This window comes from Schistocerca gregaria, chromosome X (genome assembly GCF_023897955.1).
Source record: "Schistocerca gregaria isolate iqSchGreg1 chromosome X, iqSchGreg1.2, whole genome shotgun sequence".
Lineage (NCBI taxonomy): Eukaryota > Metazoa > Arthropoda > Insecta > Orthoptera > Acrididae > Schistocerca > Schistocerca gregaria.
This window is the reverse complement of record NC_064931.1, coordinates 650,587,001-650,604,383: the sequence shown is the minus strand read 5'-3', so window position 1 is coordinate 650,604,383 and position 17,383 is coordinate 650,587,001. Positions and strand designations below refer to the sequence as shown.

At 40.7% G+C, this 17,383-nt stretch overlaps 1 protein-coding gene across 2 annotated transcripts in view; it reads right to left on the bottom strand.

The window, feature by feature from the left end:
- Positions 1 to 5,556, bottom strand: part of LOC126297491 (zinc finger protein ZFP2-like) — a 40,378-nt gene extending 34,822 nt beyond the window's left edge. The window contains exon 1 of one of the 2 annotated variants that reach the window (XM_049988370.1): positions 5,113 to 5,556. In XM_049988370.1, the coding sequence (XP_049844327.1) occupies positions 5,113 to 5,114 (2 nt within the window). In that variant the 5' untranslated portion in view covers positions 5,115 to 5,556. The remainder of the gene's footprint in view (positions 1 to 5,112) is intronic. The other variant, XM_049988371.1, reaches the window with a different exon arrangement.
- Positions 5,557 to 17,383: the final 11,827 nt, after the last annotated feature.

Below are 17,383 nucleotides of genomic sequence, written 5' to 3'. Positions count from 1 at the left end.
TCTTTGAGGTGATGTGCACTATAGGACAGTAAGATGGCACTGTAGTGTCAAGTGCTCCCAGGCAGCATGTGAGGAAGTACAGACATCACTGATGCAGCCAAGAACAGCAGCTTGAAACTTACTGCCCCTAAACAACTTTAACTAAAAAATACAACTCACAACTTGTATTAAAAAGACCAAGAGCCATCCAATCTGACCTAAGGATGTACAGAACTGAAAGAAAGTTTGACACTTACTGCTAACAGGCACTAAAAAGCTAATGTGCTTAGAGTACTGAGCTTCTGTGCACTACTTTTACGTCTGATCAAATAGCTCTTAGAAGCACGCACGCACGCACGCACACACACACAAAGAGAAAGGGGGGGGGGGGCTGCACTTACCCTATGAAATAATAGCACATAATCATGGCGTATAGAACACACAGACAGCAATTAGGGATTCAAAATCACTAATGTACACAGAAGGGGAGAAAGAATATTTCTATAGGACAATAAAGAGGAAGGAAATTAACAGTATTGTTTTCAAAGTAACCATTCAATTTAATTAATTTAGGGAAATAATGGAAAACGTAAACCTAGATGGCTGGACAGTGCTTATTTTAGAAGCACATGATGATGTAACTAATGTAAATACTCTGTAGAAACAAAGTTCTGTGGTTGCTAATTGTACGCAGCTAGTTACTGTCTACGGTAAATGGTTTCACATTACTTGTAACTGTTCAATGGTCCTTTTGGTGTTGTAATCATGCCACATTGCCATCAGCACTGGCATTAGCATGAAGCTACTACACTACAAGACACTGAAGTGACAAAAGTCATGGGATATCAATATGCACATTTACAGATGGTGGTAGAATCATGTACACTAGATATAAAAGGGTTGTGCATTGGCACAGCTATAATTTGTACTCAGATGATTCATGTGAGAAAGTTTCCAATGTGATTCTGGCTGCATGATAAGAATCACCAGCCTCTGAACACAGAATAGTGGTTAGATATAGATGCATGAGACATTCCATTTTGTAAATCATCAGAGAATATCTTATTCCGAGGTCCATAGTTACAGGTCTTATCTCTCGCCACGGACAACGCAGTGGCTGATAGCGTTTACCTAATGATGCTTCCGTACAGTTGTCAGTGTTAATAGACAAGCAACACTGCCTGAAATAACCACAGAAAGCAATGTGGGATGTACAACAAATGTATCCATTACAACAGCGAAGCGAAATATGACGTTAATGGGCTATGGCAGCAGACGTGTGATGCGAATGCCTTTGCTAACAGCATAAAATCACCTGCAGCACCTCTCCTGGGCTTGTGAGCATATTGGTAGCTCTGGATGACTGGAAAACAGTGGCTTGCACATATGAGTCTGGATTTCAGTTGGTAAGAGCTGATGGCAAGATTCACATGTGGGGGCAGACCCCACAAAGCCATGGATGCAATTCATTAACACAGCACTGTGCAAACTTTTGGTGGCTCCATAATGCTGTGGACTGGGTCCTCTGGTCCAACTGAACTGATCTTTGATTGGAAATGGTTATGTTCAGCTACTATGAGACCCTTTGCGACCCAAACAATGATGCCATGTCACTGGGCCATAATTGTTTGTGATTGGATTGAGGACATTCTGGACAATTCAAGTGAATGGTTTAGCCACACACATTATCTAACATAAACCCATAGAATATTTATGGGACATAAGAGAGACACCAGTTCATCAACATAATCCAGCACTGGCAACACTTTCGCTATGGCAGCAGCAAAGCTCAGTATTTCTGCTGAGGAGTTTCAACATCTTGTCGAGTCCATGCCACATGAAATTGCTGCACTACGCTGGGCAAAAGCGTCTGACACAATATTACGAGATATCGTGTGACTTCTGTCACCTCTGTGTATGCAACTTGAAGAAAAATATAAAATACACACATTTTGTATTTCATATGGTTTTAGGAGCAAAGTACTTTGAAGCATTCAAGTAATGGCAAAAAGATACACAAGAATTAACCAAGTTGTCTTTGGTTGTTTTTGAAGGGCCTTTAACACAACACAACACAGACAGTAGTTTACAGTTACAAGTCTCATACAGATGTGAGAATAATATGCAGATTGTTGCTATCCTTTACTGGCAAAAAATACCAACTGTTAAGGCAGAGAAATTAGTTGAGCAATTCTGGCTGTAATGAATGACATTCTGGATATGTCAAGCAACATTTCAAAGTCGTCAATTCTCTCTTTTATTATTCCACACACACATATTCCAAAGAAATAAACAGAGGAACAGTTAAAGATCTCAACAAGACTGTAATAATCTCAGGTATGCTGATGACAACATTCTGATGCTGATAATGAATATGGATTACAAATGCCCGGAAAAAGTGTGGAATGGCACTGAACACTTCTAAAACGAAATTTATCATTTAAAAGCACTGCTATATGTAAACAAGTGTGCATCAATGAAAAGCTCATGATGAATTATGAGCTACATCCTATAAATGGTATGTTGTAGATAAAGACAACATCAAGAACACAAAGGCCACACCACACTACACCATGTAGGGGAAAAAATAATATAATAACAATAATCAAAACTCTTCCCACAATAAAATATAAAAGTGTGGTACCAATGTTAATAAAGCAGAGATCACTGGAGAAACATACCACTATGTTTCCTTACAGACTTGGGTTACAGTGGCCTGCAAACGTCCAGTGCAGATTGAGAGGGGGAGAGGAGGAGGCAAGTAACAAACTGATTGCATTGAAAATGTCTAAATTTATGATATTTCAAATGGTCAAAACAAAATTTGAAGCAGGTAGAGTATGATACAGTTTTTCTCTCTCACAAAAGTTTGTAAGAGGAATATATAGCTTTATGATTCAGAATGAATACAGTTAACAAAGTAAGACCTGGTGGCAACTGATGTCAAATACGATGGCAGATGAAAGGGATACAGTGATCAGGTCAGAGTGAACAAGGATCAAAAGGAGAGAAAGTGCAATGCGAATATATGAAGAAAAGCAGTGATCAGCAGACACATGAATTAGAAGCACTGGTAGAAATGGGGAAGCACTGGTAGAAATAGAGAACATCAGAGAAAGAATGAAAAGGGATGAGACTGGAGGATGAGGCAACTAATGTGATTGCAAAATATGATGTTGAGTGAGGAGGTACTACTTTTAAGACATTTGATTTATATTTGAGAGGAATGGGGTTCAAATCCAATCTAACAATCCTAATATATTGTTTTTGTGATTTCCCAAAATTATCTCAGGTAAATGGCAGGTTGATCCTCCAACAAGACTATATCAGATTTCTTTCCTCATACTTATCCAATACAGCATGTTCTCAAGTATGGTTTATACAGCGAAAATGTTATTGCATTACACCCAGAACTCAGAAGATGTTAAACTGAGTAACCTCATGCATCAACCACAGAAATCAAGGCCTCAAAGAACGTGACGAGAGGTGAACGTTAAGGTGTGTATTCACTAGCAAGTAACTTCTGCAAATGCTTAGACTAGCATAAAAACTTGTAACTGTTAACTTCCGCATGTTGCTTTGAGAAGTTAATTTCAGAAACTTGCTGCAAGTACTTACGGAAGTGTTTCCACTATAGAGCTGGGTTGTGAGACACGCTAGTAAAAGTTTGCAACTTATCACCAATAGTATGAACGATACTAAGAAGTCAGTGAGTAGATTAAACACAACAACACTAAAAACTTATATCATGCTTTGTACTACATAAACGGTGGAAGAGGGATGGGGGAGGGGCGATTAGAGAGGGAAAGAGCAGAGCAAATGTCCACCATACATTTCATAAAAACGATAGTGATGACACAATGTTTAGGGTACTAAAATCATGTCTTCCTTTCAGAAAAAAATCTTTTCCATAGTTTCTCTAACCCACATAGGCAAAATTATCTGATCATTCTTTAAGTAAGGTCACACTCTGTTCTTATCTGAGTGAGATAAAAATCCAAGTATAATAACCACCCTATAGTCAGTCAGAGTGGCAAATTTTGGAAGATAAAAATAAAATGAAACACAGAAATAAAAAAAAAAAACAAGAATCTGATGGAGCAAAGATGTTATTGGGATGTGATTTTATTCATTTTAAATTCTTAATTTTGTAATTAAACGAAATCACAGTGGCTAATCATTTGCAGTGCTCAAACCAAACTGCTGATATCTGGAGGGAAAAAAAGAAAAAAAAGTGTGGGGACATGAGGACTGAATTAAACAATAATCTCTCACTGAAAATATTTTTGAAAACTAGTACAAAATTTTACTATATTTCAATTATAATAAGTTCAGAACATAAAATGCATTCAAATTTCCTACATAATATTTTATCTACATGAATGTCACGGCATCCAAGAGAAATAGGATGTTTGCTAAGCAGAGCTCTAAATTACCCATGTACACATGTGTGATTACCTTTCATTTATTTTACTACGAAAATTAATGTCAAAGCCTTAAAAAATCTCATCTTTTAGAAAACATCTGTCTTCACGGTTTGGGAAAAAATCACGGCATAACATGTCGATTTCTTTCTGTAATTTATGTCTGTGTATTCCCCCCACTTGTTCAGCTTCCTTAAATTCATTAATGTCGTGCGACTGCGAATTACGGTTATATCCTTTAAATGCATATGCAGAGGTAGTAAAACAAAGAAATATATCTGTTGCATTGATTTAAGGAATAACAGCGTTCCATATTCCTCCAAACAGATACAAGAAAACAAAAACAACAACAATACAAGAAAGGGCTATAGTATGCTAAAAAATGAGGTAAACTTGACAGGTCACAACTCATGCAGTACCCTCCACCATGCTACTACTTTTAAGAGAACGTATAACACAACCCACTCATACTTTGGTGGGCTGTTTTCTTTTAACAATGCGGCAGATTATTTCATCAGAAGAACGTTCATTGTTGCTATTTCAAGATTACAAGCTAGACAGCGTCCTTGTCAAATTAAAAACAAATAAACAGAAATGTATATCTGGCAGTATGGTGCCGAAAGATTTCGTGAGCCGTCATCAAATTCGAATCCTCGCTCTTCATACTATATGAAAATGACGATGTTATGTAAAAGAACTATACACTTACATGTGGCAATGTAAAACTCCAGTAAGTCACCGAACAACTTTAGTATGCCGCATCTTTCCGACGATTAGCGTCTGCACTTAAATAAGTGGTAAGCTGCACACTCTCACTCAACATACGGGAATACTCATTAAAGCAATAAGGGTTGGCTATACCATGCATATCTTTTAGTGTTTATTTATAATTCAGCACTTGTTAAACAACGTTATGGCGTTTATTCCCTTGTGTATTTGTGATTCACGAGTATATTTTATTCATAGGCTGAAACATTCACGTAGTAAACATCACTTAAAGTGACTCCGTTATTTAGATTGTTTACATGAGAAAACTTTACTAACATTGTATGTATATAAACGTTCAGCGTTTCATGAAAACAATCAACCTACAACCGCCATTAGGAAGCACTATACAATATACACAGTGGATATCGATAGCCCATGCATTTCTGCTGCAAGCGTCGATATATTCCAACAAGGCACCTAAATCGAAAGAGGCACGATGTCGATGTGACTCGTTTGAAGACGGCCACAAGCACCAGATCACCCGATATGAATCCCATCGAGCACTTATGGCACATAATCGAGAGGCCAGTTCGAGCACAAAATCGTTCACTAGCAACACTTTAGCACTTATGGACGGCTATAAAGGCAGCATGTCTCAATATTTCTGCAGGTTATTTCCAAACACTTGTTGAGCCCATGCCACCTCGAGTTGCTGCACTGTGCTGAGAAAAAGAAGGTCCGACACGAAGTTAGGAGGTACTGAAGCCTTTGAAATATTTCGAAAACTACACATTGCATCAAAACAAGTTACAATTCCAGTCTGTTTCTCTCGGAGGGGGACATCCAGTGACACCACGCCGACCCCACACCCCATCCCATGTGTGGGTGGCGAGGGGCAATTTTGAAATCTTAATTCTTCACTGTAAACCACCGTTTTTATTGCAGACTGTGATTCTACGGTAAAATAAACCTACGTTTTGTCCAAAGCAATTTATTCGTTTAGCCATTAATGGCGCTGTAATCGGAAGAATAGAAATGGGAACACAATCGCAATTAATGACGTGCCATTCAATGGCCCTTGAATTTCCAATGTCACATATGACTCCATTTCCATGCTGTGAGTGCGGGGAAGTCCAATGCTTCATAATTTCTAATTGTATATCCCATTCGCAACGTTGTATTCCTCTGACGTATCGAACAAGTGATTACTCGACGCACCACTATATTTATAATTAGATTAAGTTTCGAAGATAGTCTCGCCAACTTCAATGCCCGTAGTTATTCGCTTTCCAAGTGTTTCTGATGCTGTCATCCATGTCTTCATGGCCTGTTGGCATTTGCTGGCACACCTTATCTTTTAAATATCCCCACAGACAGAAATCCGGCGACACAGCTGATACAGGGATTAGTGATCACAAGGTCGTTGTAGCTAGGCTCAATACCGTTTCTTCCAAATCCACCAGAAACAAACGCAAAATAATTTTGTTTTAAAAAGCGGATAAAGTGTCACTAGACGCTTTCCTAAGAGACAATCTCAATTCCTTCCGAACTGACTATGCAAATGTAGACGAGATGTGGCTCAAATTCAAAGATATAGTAGCAACAGCAATTGAGAGATTCATACCTCATACATTGGTAAGAGATGGAACTGATCCCCCATGGTACACAAAACAGGTCCGAACGCTGTTGCAGAGGCAACGGAAAAAGCATGCGAAATTGGCTAAAATTTACAGACGCGGGAAACTTGGCACGGACTTCAATGCGAGATGCCTTTAATAGGTTCCAAAACGAAACACTGTCTCGAAATTTGGTAGAAAATCCCAAGAAATTCTGGTTGTATGTAAATTACACAAGCGGCAAGACGCAGTCAAATACCTTCGCTACGCAGTGCCGATGGTACTGTGACCGACGACTGTGCCGCTAAAGCGGAGTTAAACGCAGTTTTCCGAAATTCCTACACAAGGGAAGACGAATGGAATATTTTAGAATTTGAAACACGAACAGCTGCTAGCATGAGTTTCTTAGAAGTAGATACCTTATGGGTTGCGAAGCAACTCAAATCGCTTGATATGGGCAAGTCTTCAGGTCCAGATTGTATACCGATTAAGTTCCTTTCAGATTACGCTGATACAATAGCTCCCTGCTTAGCAACCATATACAACCGCTCGCTCACCGATAGATCTGTACCTACAAATTGGAAAATTGCACAGGTCGCACCAGTGTTTAAGAAGGGTAGTAGGAGTAATCCATTGAACTATAGACCTATATCATTGACGTCGGTTTGCAGTAGGGTTTTGGAGCATATACTGTATTCAAACATTATGAATCACCTCGAAGGGAACGATCTATTGATGCGTAATCAGCATGGTTTCAGAAAATATTGTTCTTGTGCAACACAGCTAGCTCTTTATTCGCACGAAGTAATGGCCGCTATCGACAGGGGATCTAAAGTTGATTCCGTATTTCTATCTTTGCGGGAAACTTTTGACACCGTTCCTCACAAGCGACTTCTAATCAAGCTGCGGGCTTATGAGGTATCGTCTCAGCTGTGCGACTGGATTCGTGATTTCCTGTCAGGAAGGTCGCAGTTCGTAGTAATAGACGGCAAATCATGGAGTAAAACTGAAGTGATATCAGGTGTTCCCCAGGGAAGCGTCCTGGGACCTCTGCTGTTTCTGATCTATATAAATTACCTGAGTGACAATCTGAGCAGTTCTCTTAGGTTGTTCGCAGATGATGCTGTAATTTACCGTCTAGTAGGGTCATCCGAAGACCAGTATCAGTTGCGAATTAGAAAAGATTGCTGTATGGTGTGGCAGGTGGCTGTTGACGCAAAATAACGAAAAGTGTGAGGTGATCCACATGAGTTCGAAAAGAAATCCGTTGGAATTCAATTACTTGATAAATAGTACAATTATCAAGGCTCTCAATTCAACTAAGTACCTAGGTGTTATAATTACGAACAACTTCAGTTGGGAAGACCACATAGATAATATCGTGGGGAAGGCGAGCCAAAGGTTGCGTTTCATTGGCAGGACACTTAGAAGATGCAAAAAGTCCACTAAAGAGACGGCTTACACTACACTTGTTCGTCCTCTATTCGAATATGGCTGCACGGTGTGGGACCCTTACCAGGTGGGATTGACGGAGGACATCGAAAGGGTGCAAAGAAGGGCAGCTCGTTTTGTATTATCACGTAATAGGGGAAAGAGTGTGGCAGATATGATACACGAGTTGGGATGGAAGTCATTAAAGCAAAGGCGTTTTCGTCATGGCGAGATCTATTTGCGAAATTTCAGTCATCAACTTTCTCTTCAGAATGCGAAAATATTTTGTTGAGCCCAACCTACCTAGGTAGGAATTATCATAAAAAAAGAGAAATTAGAGCTCGAACAGATAGGTTTAGGTGTTCGTTTTTCCTGCGCGCTGTTCAGGAGTGGAATGGTAGAGTGATAGTATGATTGTGGTTCGATGAACCCTCTGCCAAGCACTTAAATGTGAATTGCAGAGTAATCATGTAGATGTAGATGTAGATGTAGCTGACCAGTTAACAGGGCCACCTCTGCCGATCCAACGACCAGGGTAAACACGGTTTAATGCCTCCCGTGCTTCAGTTGCGTAATGGGCTGGGGAACCATAATGATAAAACCACATACATTATTGACCGTCCAGGGAAACATCATGCGCCGGCCGGTGTGGCCGAGCGGTTAGTCTGGAACTGCGCGACCCCTATGGTCGCAGTTTCGAATCCTACCTTGGGCATGGATGTTTGTGATGTCCTTAGGTTAGTTAGGTTTAAGTAGTTCTAAGTTCTAGGGGACTGATGACCTCAGATGTTAAGTGCCATAGTGCTCAGAGCCATTTGAACCATTTGGACCTCGCCATGGACGTCGGGAGTGAAGTTGCGCATCATGCAGCCTATTGCGCACGTTTTGAGTCATAACCCGTTGTCCTGTGGCTGCGCGAAAAGCATTATTGAACATGGTGGCGTTGCTGTCAGGATTCCTCCGAGCGAGAATCCGTAGGTAGCTGTCATCCACTGCAATAGTAGCCCTTGGGCCTCCTGAGCGAGGCATGTCATCGACAATTCCTGTCTCTCTGTATCTCCTCCATGTCTGAACAACATCACTTTGGATCACTCCGAGAGGCCTGGACACTTCCCTTCACGCCGGCCGTTGTGGCTGAGCGGTTCTAGGCGCTTCAGTCCGGAATTGCGTTGCTGCTACGGTCGTAGGTTCGAATCCTGCCTCGGGTACGGATGTGTGTGATGTCCTTAGGTTAGTTAGGTATAAGTGGTTCTAAGTGTAGGGGACTGATGACCTCAGATGTTAAGTCCCATAGTGCTTAGAGCCATTTGAACCATTTTTATTCAAGACGTCGCAGTGACATCATGGTGAGAAGTTGAAAGTTTGTTGGGAGAATAGATCTCTTGGGCTACCTCCACTAACCTAAGAAAGTGGTGGGAAAACAGATCACTTGGACTACCTCCACTAACCAAAGTCATCTGATCACTACCTCTTACTTGGAATTGGCGGTAAAAGGACTCAGCCTGTGCTAGGCTGCTGGATAGGATGCATGTAAATATTTATTTTGCATACAGTGTTTATTTAAACAATTTGAGTTGTCATAGGCAGTAGCTCCATCCAGTGTGTTCAGGTCCAGATTCCTATTGACCTAGTACACAGAACTGCCACCAGAGGGCACTGTCCTCCCACGGCTGTCTGCGGAAAATTGGCAGGAAAAAGACTGAGTCTGTGACCAGCTGCAGGAGAGAGGAAGGAGTGTACTTTATTTATTTTCAGTGGGAAGTTGGAACAGTTTATTGAGGGACGGATTTCACATAGTTAATCATTACACTGATACAAATGAAGGTGCCCTGATGTGCTTGGGGTCACAGTAAATAGCCTACATACCTGCAAACTACTTGTAAATCATTGAAGTAATGCAGTACACTGATGTACAGATATGCAAACAACTCGTTAACTGTCAAAATAATGCATGTAAAGCGCTCTGAAAAAACGCTTCCTAATTGTAAACTGTTGAAATAATGCATTGCACGACCTGCAGACCTGCAAAATACTCGTAAATCACCGAAATAATACAGCACACTGATGCACAGACACGTTCACTATGCGTAAAATTATCAAAAATAATGCATGTATTACACTAAGCAAACACGCTCACAACGCTTAAACAACCGAAGTAATGCAGTGCATAAACACTCATTGCAAGTAAATCAGCTTTCGAACAATCATTACGAAATTCGAGCGCAACGTATCAGTGAACTGTTCACTACAGAGTTCTAGCAGATGCATTTTTCCTAGAGATCCTAATGGAACAGTCCGTCCCACATGCAAGATGTGTCTAGCCACGCATGTTTTTACCGTAGCTGATTCATAGCTTTCAGAACTGCGGGTCCAGAGACGAGCGAGATATACTTCACATATCTATGTAAATAATAGCCTAGTGCACCTCTCGGAAATCATAAAGTGTCGCAGAAATAGTTAATAGTCGCTTTCGTTGCTGTAGGAGCTTCTGGGATGTCTCAGCTTGTCTGCATGGAAATTCTTGTCCTAACAAGACCTGTTTACGAAAACAGCCCAGGATAACGCCGAGTGCATTCCTCCTGATGGTCCTAATGAGACACCTTGTTCATCACATGTTACCTTTCCTGGAAATCGTGACGTCATGCTTTCAACAAACCTCTCTGAAACGGTAACCGTTCTCACTGCTATATAGAGTCTCCTATGACCCAGCACAAAGGATGTCTTGTGAATTGGCTCTTACTAAATTTATCCGCCAAACTGCTGCTGCTGCCAGTGCAGGTGCACTGTCCGCCATTTCTTTCTGCAGACAAGACTTTCAGCACCAAAACTATTTTGTACAGATTGCCATATTGCACTGACAGTTAAACCCTGCAAAAGTGGTCTACAGATCGTCAAATACGGAAAGACACTTACTCAATTACACTGGTTGAATATTACAGCGTGAAACATCTCCAACCCAGCTATATATCACCAGGTACTGTGTCAATGTAGTAAAGATACAATTTGTATCCTACGCCATGCAAAATCGCCACTGTTCACATGCTAGCCCAACACATGACCAGAATGCCCTCAGCGGACCAAAGTCAATCTCCGAACTGTTGTACAAAGGCTGGGTGCGTTCCCCTCAGCACAAAGGCATTACCGTTTCTAGCCCCGACCTGCCTGCTTGCTTGCTTTTTACAATCATCTCCAGATACTGGGATTACAAGAACATTTGTAATTTCACATGGTATGCTCAAGGCGAAACTATCACACGTTCCCTACTACTAAGTATAATACTTCGCCAATAACTGGTTGCTGGCGATACGAAACAATACTGACCGAAAATCAGCGGTGGGTGGACATGTCTCATAAGTTTTTCTTGCCAGTGGTACCACAGAGTCTTAGAAAGAGAAATGTAACCGTCTTACAAGCCACTAGATGTTAAAAACATGATGGCAACGACCATGTTACTATCACAGTCGGTCGTGGTTCTACAGGTGCCCACAAGTATCACTAACAATTTCCGTGTTAAAAACTGTACAAGCCTTATAAATCGAAGTATGACATTACCTCCAAATGAAGTGTTTTTTCCAGACAAATACCGCGACACTGAATATAAACGGTGACTGATGGAGTGTAGATTACACTGAATAACAAATTTGAAGTGAAAGTATGTAAATTGCATATTTTTGAGTTAGTTATGTTTATTTCAACACAAAATGATACAAAATCATTATCTTCATAATATTTAGCTCTAGTTTTTTTTTAAAAAAGTAATCTACATTTTTGTATAAATAACTCACTAACTAAGTATTCATTCATGTTACAAGTTTCAGAATAACAAATTTTGAGTGAATAATTACTTGAATTATGTTATGCGTTATCCATTGATAAATTTCAGTACCATTCTGGAAGTACAAAAGTAAAATATTAAGAAAAAATGAAGGTAATATTACATGAATGAAAATACTTTGCATGTGTACTTTGTGCCAGAACTATGTAAAGCACAAAAGAAAATATATAAATTAACTGGCCACAAATGTATATAAAGGATTACAAATGTTAAATGTCAATATCTACAGCATATACAATTACATATTTTATTCAGAGATAAATTCAGAAGATGACATTTATACACATGCTTGGGAACATCCCTTAGGACAGTCCAGCAGTAATCTGCTAAAATAGTAGGGCTTCACTTTCTGACACACCTCTTCTCAAATGTAGCAATATCTTTCATTACTTACTGCACCACAATCTTTGGGGAAGAAGTCAAGACGACTATGTAAGGAGTGCATTTTCAAAGACATGTTGCAACCAAGTTTTTCATAAGACATGTTATCTACAATCTCCTTGTAATTTATTTCTCGTTTGTTCCCTAAGAACTGTAAACAGACTATCTTAAAACATTCCCATGCATACCTCTTATCACCTTGAATGATTCCATCAAAAGTGTGTTCTCCATAAAGCTCTCAAATCTGTGGGCCTAGAAAGATGCCCTCCTCGACTTTGGCATCACTTAAGTAAGGGAATTTTTGCCCTAAGTACTTCAACAAGTCACCATCTTGGTTCATTCCTTTAACAAAGTTTTTCATGGGACTCAACTTGATTTGCAAGGGCGGGAGAAGAATCTTTTTAGGATCTACTAGAGGTTCACTCTTAATGTTCTTTATACCTGGTTGAAGATATTTTCTGGTGGGACTTTCACATTTACTGTAAAGAGATGCACAGGCTCAGCTACCCCATTCACAGCGAAAGCAGCAATATTCAGTATACCCTAACTGTATACCTAACAGCAGTGCAACTACTTTCAAGTCACCACAAAAATCTGCCATTGAGAATCATTATACTTGATGGCTTCTAGTAAAATTTTCATGTTTTGGTATGACTCTTTCACATGCACACTATGCCTGACTGGAATCGAAGGAAGCTCATTACCAATATGTAAAAGCATGTAGTTAATCTGGAAACAAACGTGCAAAAAGAGTTGAAGAGGAGGGAGACAAAAAGGTCGCTAAAATTGGCATAAAAATGTTTATATCAAAATATTACACACAACTAAGACCAAGGAAAATATTATAATCCATTGTTACTAGTTATTATGACTTTGACAAACTACTATAATATTTGATTTAAAATTTAACATAAAAATCCGTAGGACCAGTCTCAGCAAAAGAAAATGAAGCATCCTCAAAAGCAGCAGAATCATCAGTGGTGGAACCAACAGCTAAAAGAACATATTCAGCGGTAACTATTGCCCGTCCAACCTCAACAGAAAACAAACTCAACATTTTTTATGGTGAGTAACACGAGAGATGAGGATTCAAAGTTGCGTGAAGCATCTCTCTCGTGTGTTCAATGTGAGTTTTCCACACCTCAAGCAAAACTATCAACTAATGTACTGAAAAAAGCCACTCCTAGCATACATCACGCAAATGCAGAGGTGAGAAAAAAATCAAACTTTGTCTTTATTCCACCAAAATATATGTAGCCTCAAGAATAAAATAGACCAGTTGCTAATAAATTTAAAAGACGAGTGTGAAAGTGAGCCTGATATACTGTGTTTCTCAGAACATCACGTTATGAGTGGGATCCACATGATACAGATTGAGAACTTCAGTTTAGCTACTCATTACTGTAGATCTGTTATGGAAAAAGATGGTGTTGCAATATTTATAAAAAATAATATAGTGTATAAGTCCCTAGATTTAAGCAAATACTGTGATGAACAACATTTTGAGGTGTGTGGCATTGAGTTAAGAGCAGACACTGCAACTGTTACTGTTTTGGCTGTTTACAGGGCACCTATTGGAAATCTAAATGTATTTCTAAGACAAGCTGAATCAGTTCTGGCCCACCTGTGTAGGAAAACTAAATCTATCATTGTTATGGGTGACTTCAATGTGGACCTTTCAACAGAAAATAGAAACAAGACAGATTTTGAACATTTAATGTACTGTTACAATGTGGTACCATTGGTGGACACTCCAACTAGAGTAACTGTCAGCTCTAGCACTTTAATAGATAATGTATTTGTAGATACGGATATTTGCAATAATTTATCCATGAAAAATATTAGAAATGGTCAATGAAGTTACAAACCTTTTTGAAGCAACATTTCCTAAAAAAATCAGTGAGAGAAAACCTGTTCAAATCTCGAAACAAGCCTTGGATTACTAAAGACATCAAAATCTCTTGTAAAACAAGAAGAGAACTATATGCTGCAGCCAGGAGTTCAAATGATAACAGTAGGATTACACACTATAAAATCTACAATCAAGTTCTGAATAAGACCATTCAGGAAGCAAAAACATGTGCTTGGAGGCAGAAATTGACAACTCGAGCAAAGTAAAAACTATCTGGAAATTTGTAAAGAAGGAAACGGGGAAAAATGCAGTTTGTAGTGAAAATATCCAAATCAAAAGTGAGGGTAATTTTGTTAGCGATCCAAAAACAGTTGCAGACACATTCAACAACAATTTTTTAACAGTAACAGAAAAAATAGGTTTACAAGGGTCCATGAAGCAAGCCATAAATCTTTTGATAGCTAGAGTGCCTGGTTCAGTAGAACACATGAAGGTAAAAACAGTCGCTATTCAAGAAAGTGAAAGAGTTATTAAATCCCTGAAAAGTAAAAACTCTGCTGGAATTGACAACATTTCTAACAAATTATTAAAATACAGCTCCAGCCATGTAAGTAAAGTCCTTTGCCACATTTTTGATGTCTCACACAAGCAAGGAATAGTTCCTGAAGGCTTAAGTATGCAGTTGTAAAACCGCTGTATAAGAAGGGGGATAAGATGGATACTGCTAACTATAGGCCAATATCACTACTGACAAGCTTTTCAAAGGTTTTAGAGAAACTAATGCATGCCAGGATAGTTAAGCATCTCAGAGAACACAAGAGCTTCAGCAAAAGTCAGTTTGGATTTCAGAAAGGTTTGTCAACAGAAGATGCAATAAGTGCATTTACTGGCATATTTTGTGACCTAACAAAAGCATTTGACTGTGTAAATCACCAAATTCTTTTACAAAAAGCTGCACATTTCGGTATAAGTGATGCAGCAGAAAAATGGCTCGACTCATATCTGTCAAACAGGAAACAAAAAGTTGTAGTAGATAGTCAAGATGGTGTCCCAGTATCTTCAGAATGGTGTACCATCGCATGTGGAGTGCCGCAGGGCTCAGTTCTGAGCCCCCCTACTTTTTATTATACACTCCTGGAAATGGAAAAAAGAACACATTAACACCGGTGTGTCAGACACACCATACTTGCTCCGGACACTGCGAGAGGGCTGTACAAGCAATGATCACACGCACGGCACAGCGGACACACCAGGAACCGCGGTGTTGGCCGTCGAATGGCGCTAGCTGCGCAGCATTTGTGCACCGCCGCCGTCAGTGTCAGCCAGTTTGCCGTGGCATACGGAGCTCCATCGCAGTCTTTAACACTGGTAGCATGCCGCAACAGCGTGGACGTGAACCATATGTGCAGTTGACGGACTTTGAGCGAGGGCGTATAGTGGGCATGCGGGAGGCCGGGTGGACGTACCGCCGAATTGCTCAACACGTGGGGCGTGAGGTCTCCACAGTACATCGATGTTGTCGCCAGTGGTCGGCGGAAGGTGCATGTGCCCGTCGACCTGGGACCGGACCGCAGCGACGCACGGATGCACGCCAAGACCGTAGGATCCTACGCAGTGCCGTAGGGGACCACACCACCACTTCCCAGCAAATTAGGGACACTGTTGCTCCTGGGGTATCGGCGATGACCATTCGCAACCGTCTCCATGAAGCTGGGCTACGGTCCCGCACACCGTTAGGCCGTCTTCCGCTCACGCCCCAACATCGTGCAGCCCGCCTCCAGTGATGTCGCGAGAGGCGTGAATGGAGGGACGAATGGAGACGTGTCGTCTTCAGCGATGAGAGTCGCTTCTGCCTTGGTGCCAATGATGGTCGTATGCATGTTTGGCGCCGTGCAGGTGAGCGCCACAATCAGGACTGCATACGACCGAGGCATACAGGGCCAACACCCGGCATCATGGTGTGGGGAGCAATCTCCTACACTGGCCGTACACCTCTGGTGATCGTCGAGGGGACACTGAATAGTGCACGGTACATCCAAACCGTCATCGAACCCATCGTTCTACCATTCCTAGACCGGCAAGGGAACTTGCTGTTCCAACGGGACAATGCACGTCCGCATGTATCCCGTGCCACCCAACGTGCTCTAGAAGGTGTAAGTCAACTACCCTGGCCAGCAAGATCTCCGGATCTGTCCCCCATTGAGCATGTTTGGGACTGGATGAAGCGTCGTCTCACGCGGTCTGCACGTCCAGCACGAACGCTGGTCCAACTGAGGCGCCAGGTGGAAATGGCATGGCAAGCCGTTCCACAGGACTACATCCAGCATCTCTACGATCGTCTCCATGGGAGAATAGCAGCCTGCATTGCTGCGAAAGGTGGATATACACTGTACTAGTGGCGACATTGTGCATGCTCTGTTGCCTGTGTCTATGTGCCTGTGGTTCTGTCAGTGTGATCATGTGATGTATCTGACCCCAGGAATGTGTCAATAAAGTTTCCCCTTCCTGGGACAATGAATTCACGGTGTTCTTATTTCAATTTCCAGGAGTGTAATTATAAATGATCTTCCTCTGTGTATGGAATATTGTAGGTTCGCCATTTTCGCGGATGACACTACACTACTTATTGATATTTCAGTAGATAAACTTGAGGCAACGGCATATAAGGTTCTAAATGAAACGGTGAACTGGTTCAACATTAATGGTCTTATTTTAAATTACTCTAAAACAAACTACATTCAGTTCCACAAAACATGCAAAGATGAGGAATTATTTGTAAAGATAGTTGAGCACACAATAACCAGGGTAGATTCCTCAAAATACCTAGGTTTGCATATTGATAGCAAACTGAATTGGTAAAAGCACATCGTGGCTCTGTGCAAAAGACTAAGTTCAGCAACATACGCATTGCGCATTGTTTCTTCTTATATAAATATGGAAACCATGAAGTCAGCGTATTACGGTTACTTTCATGCAGTTATGGCATTTGGAATTATATTTTGGGGAAATCAGCCACTGGCTAAAAAAGTACTGTGTGTACAAAAAAGAGTCATAAGGATCATGTGTGGAGTCCATCCTAGAGCCACATGCAGGAATGTTTTTAAGAAGCTTGAAATACTTACATCCACTGCACAATATGTATTCTCGTTGATGTGCT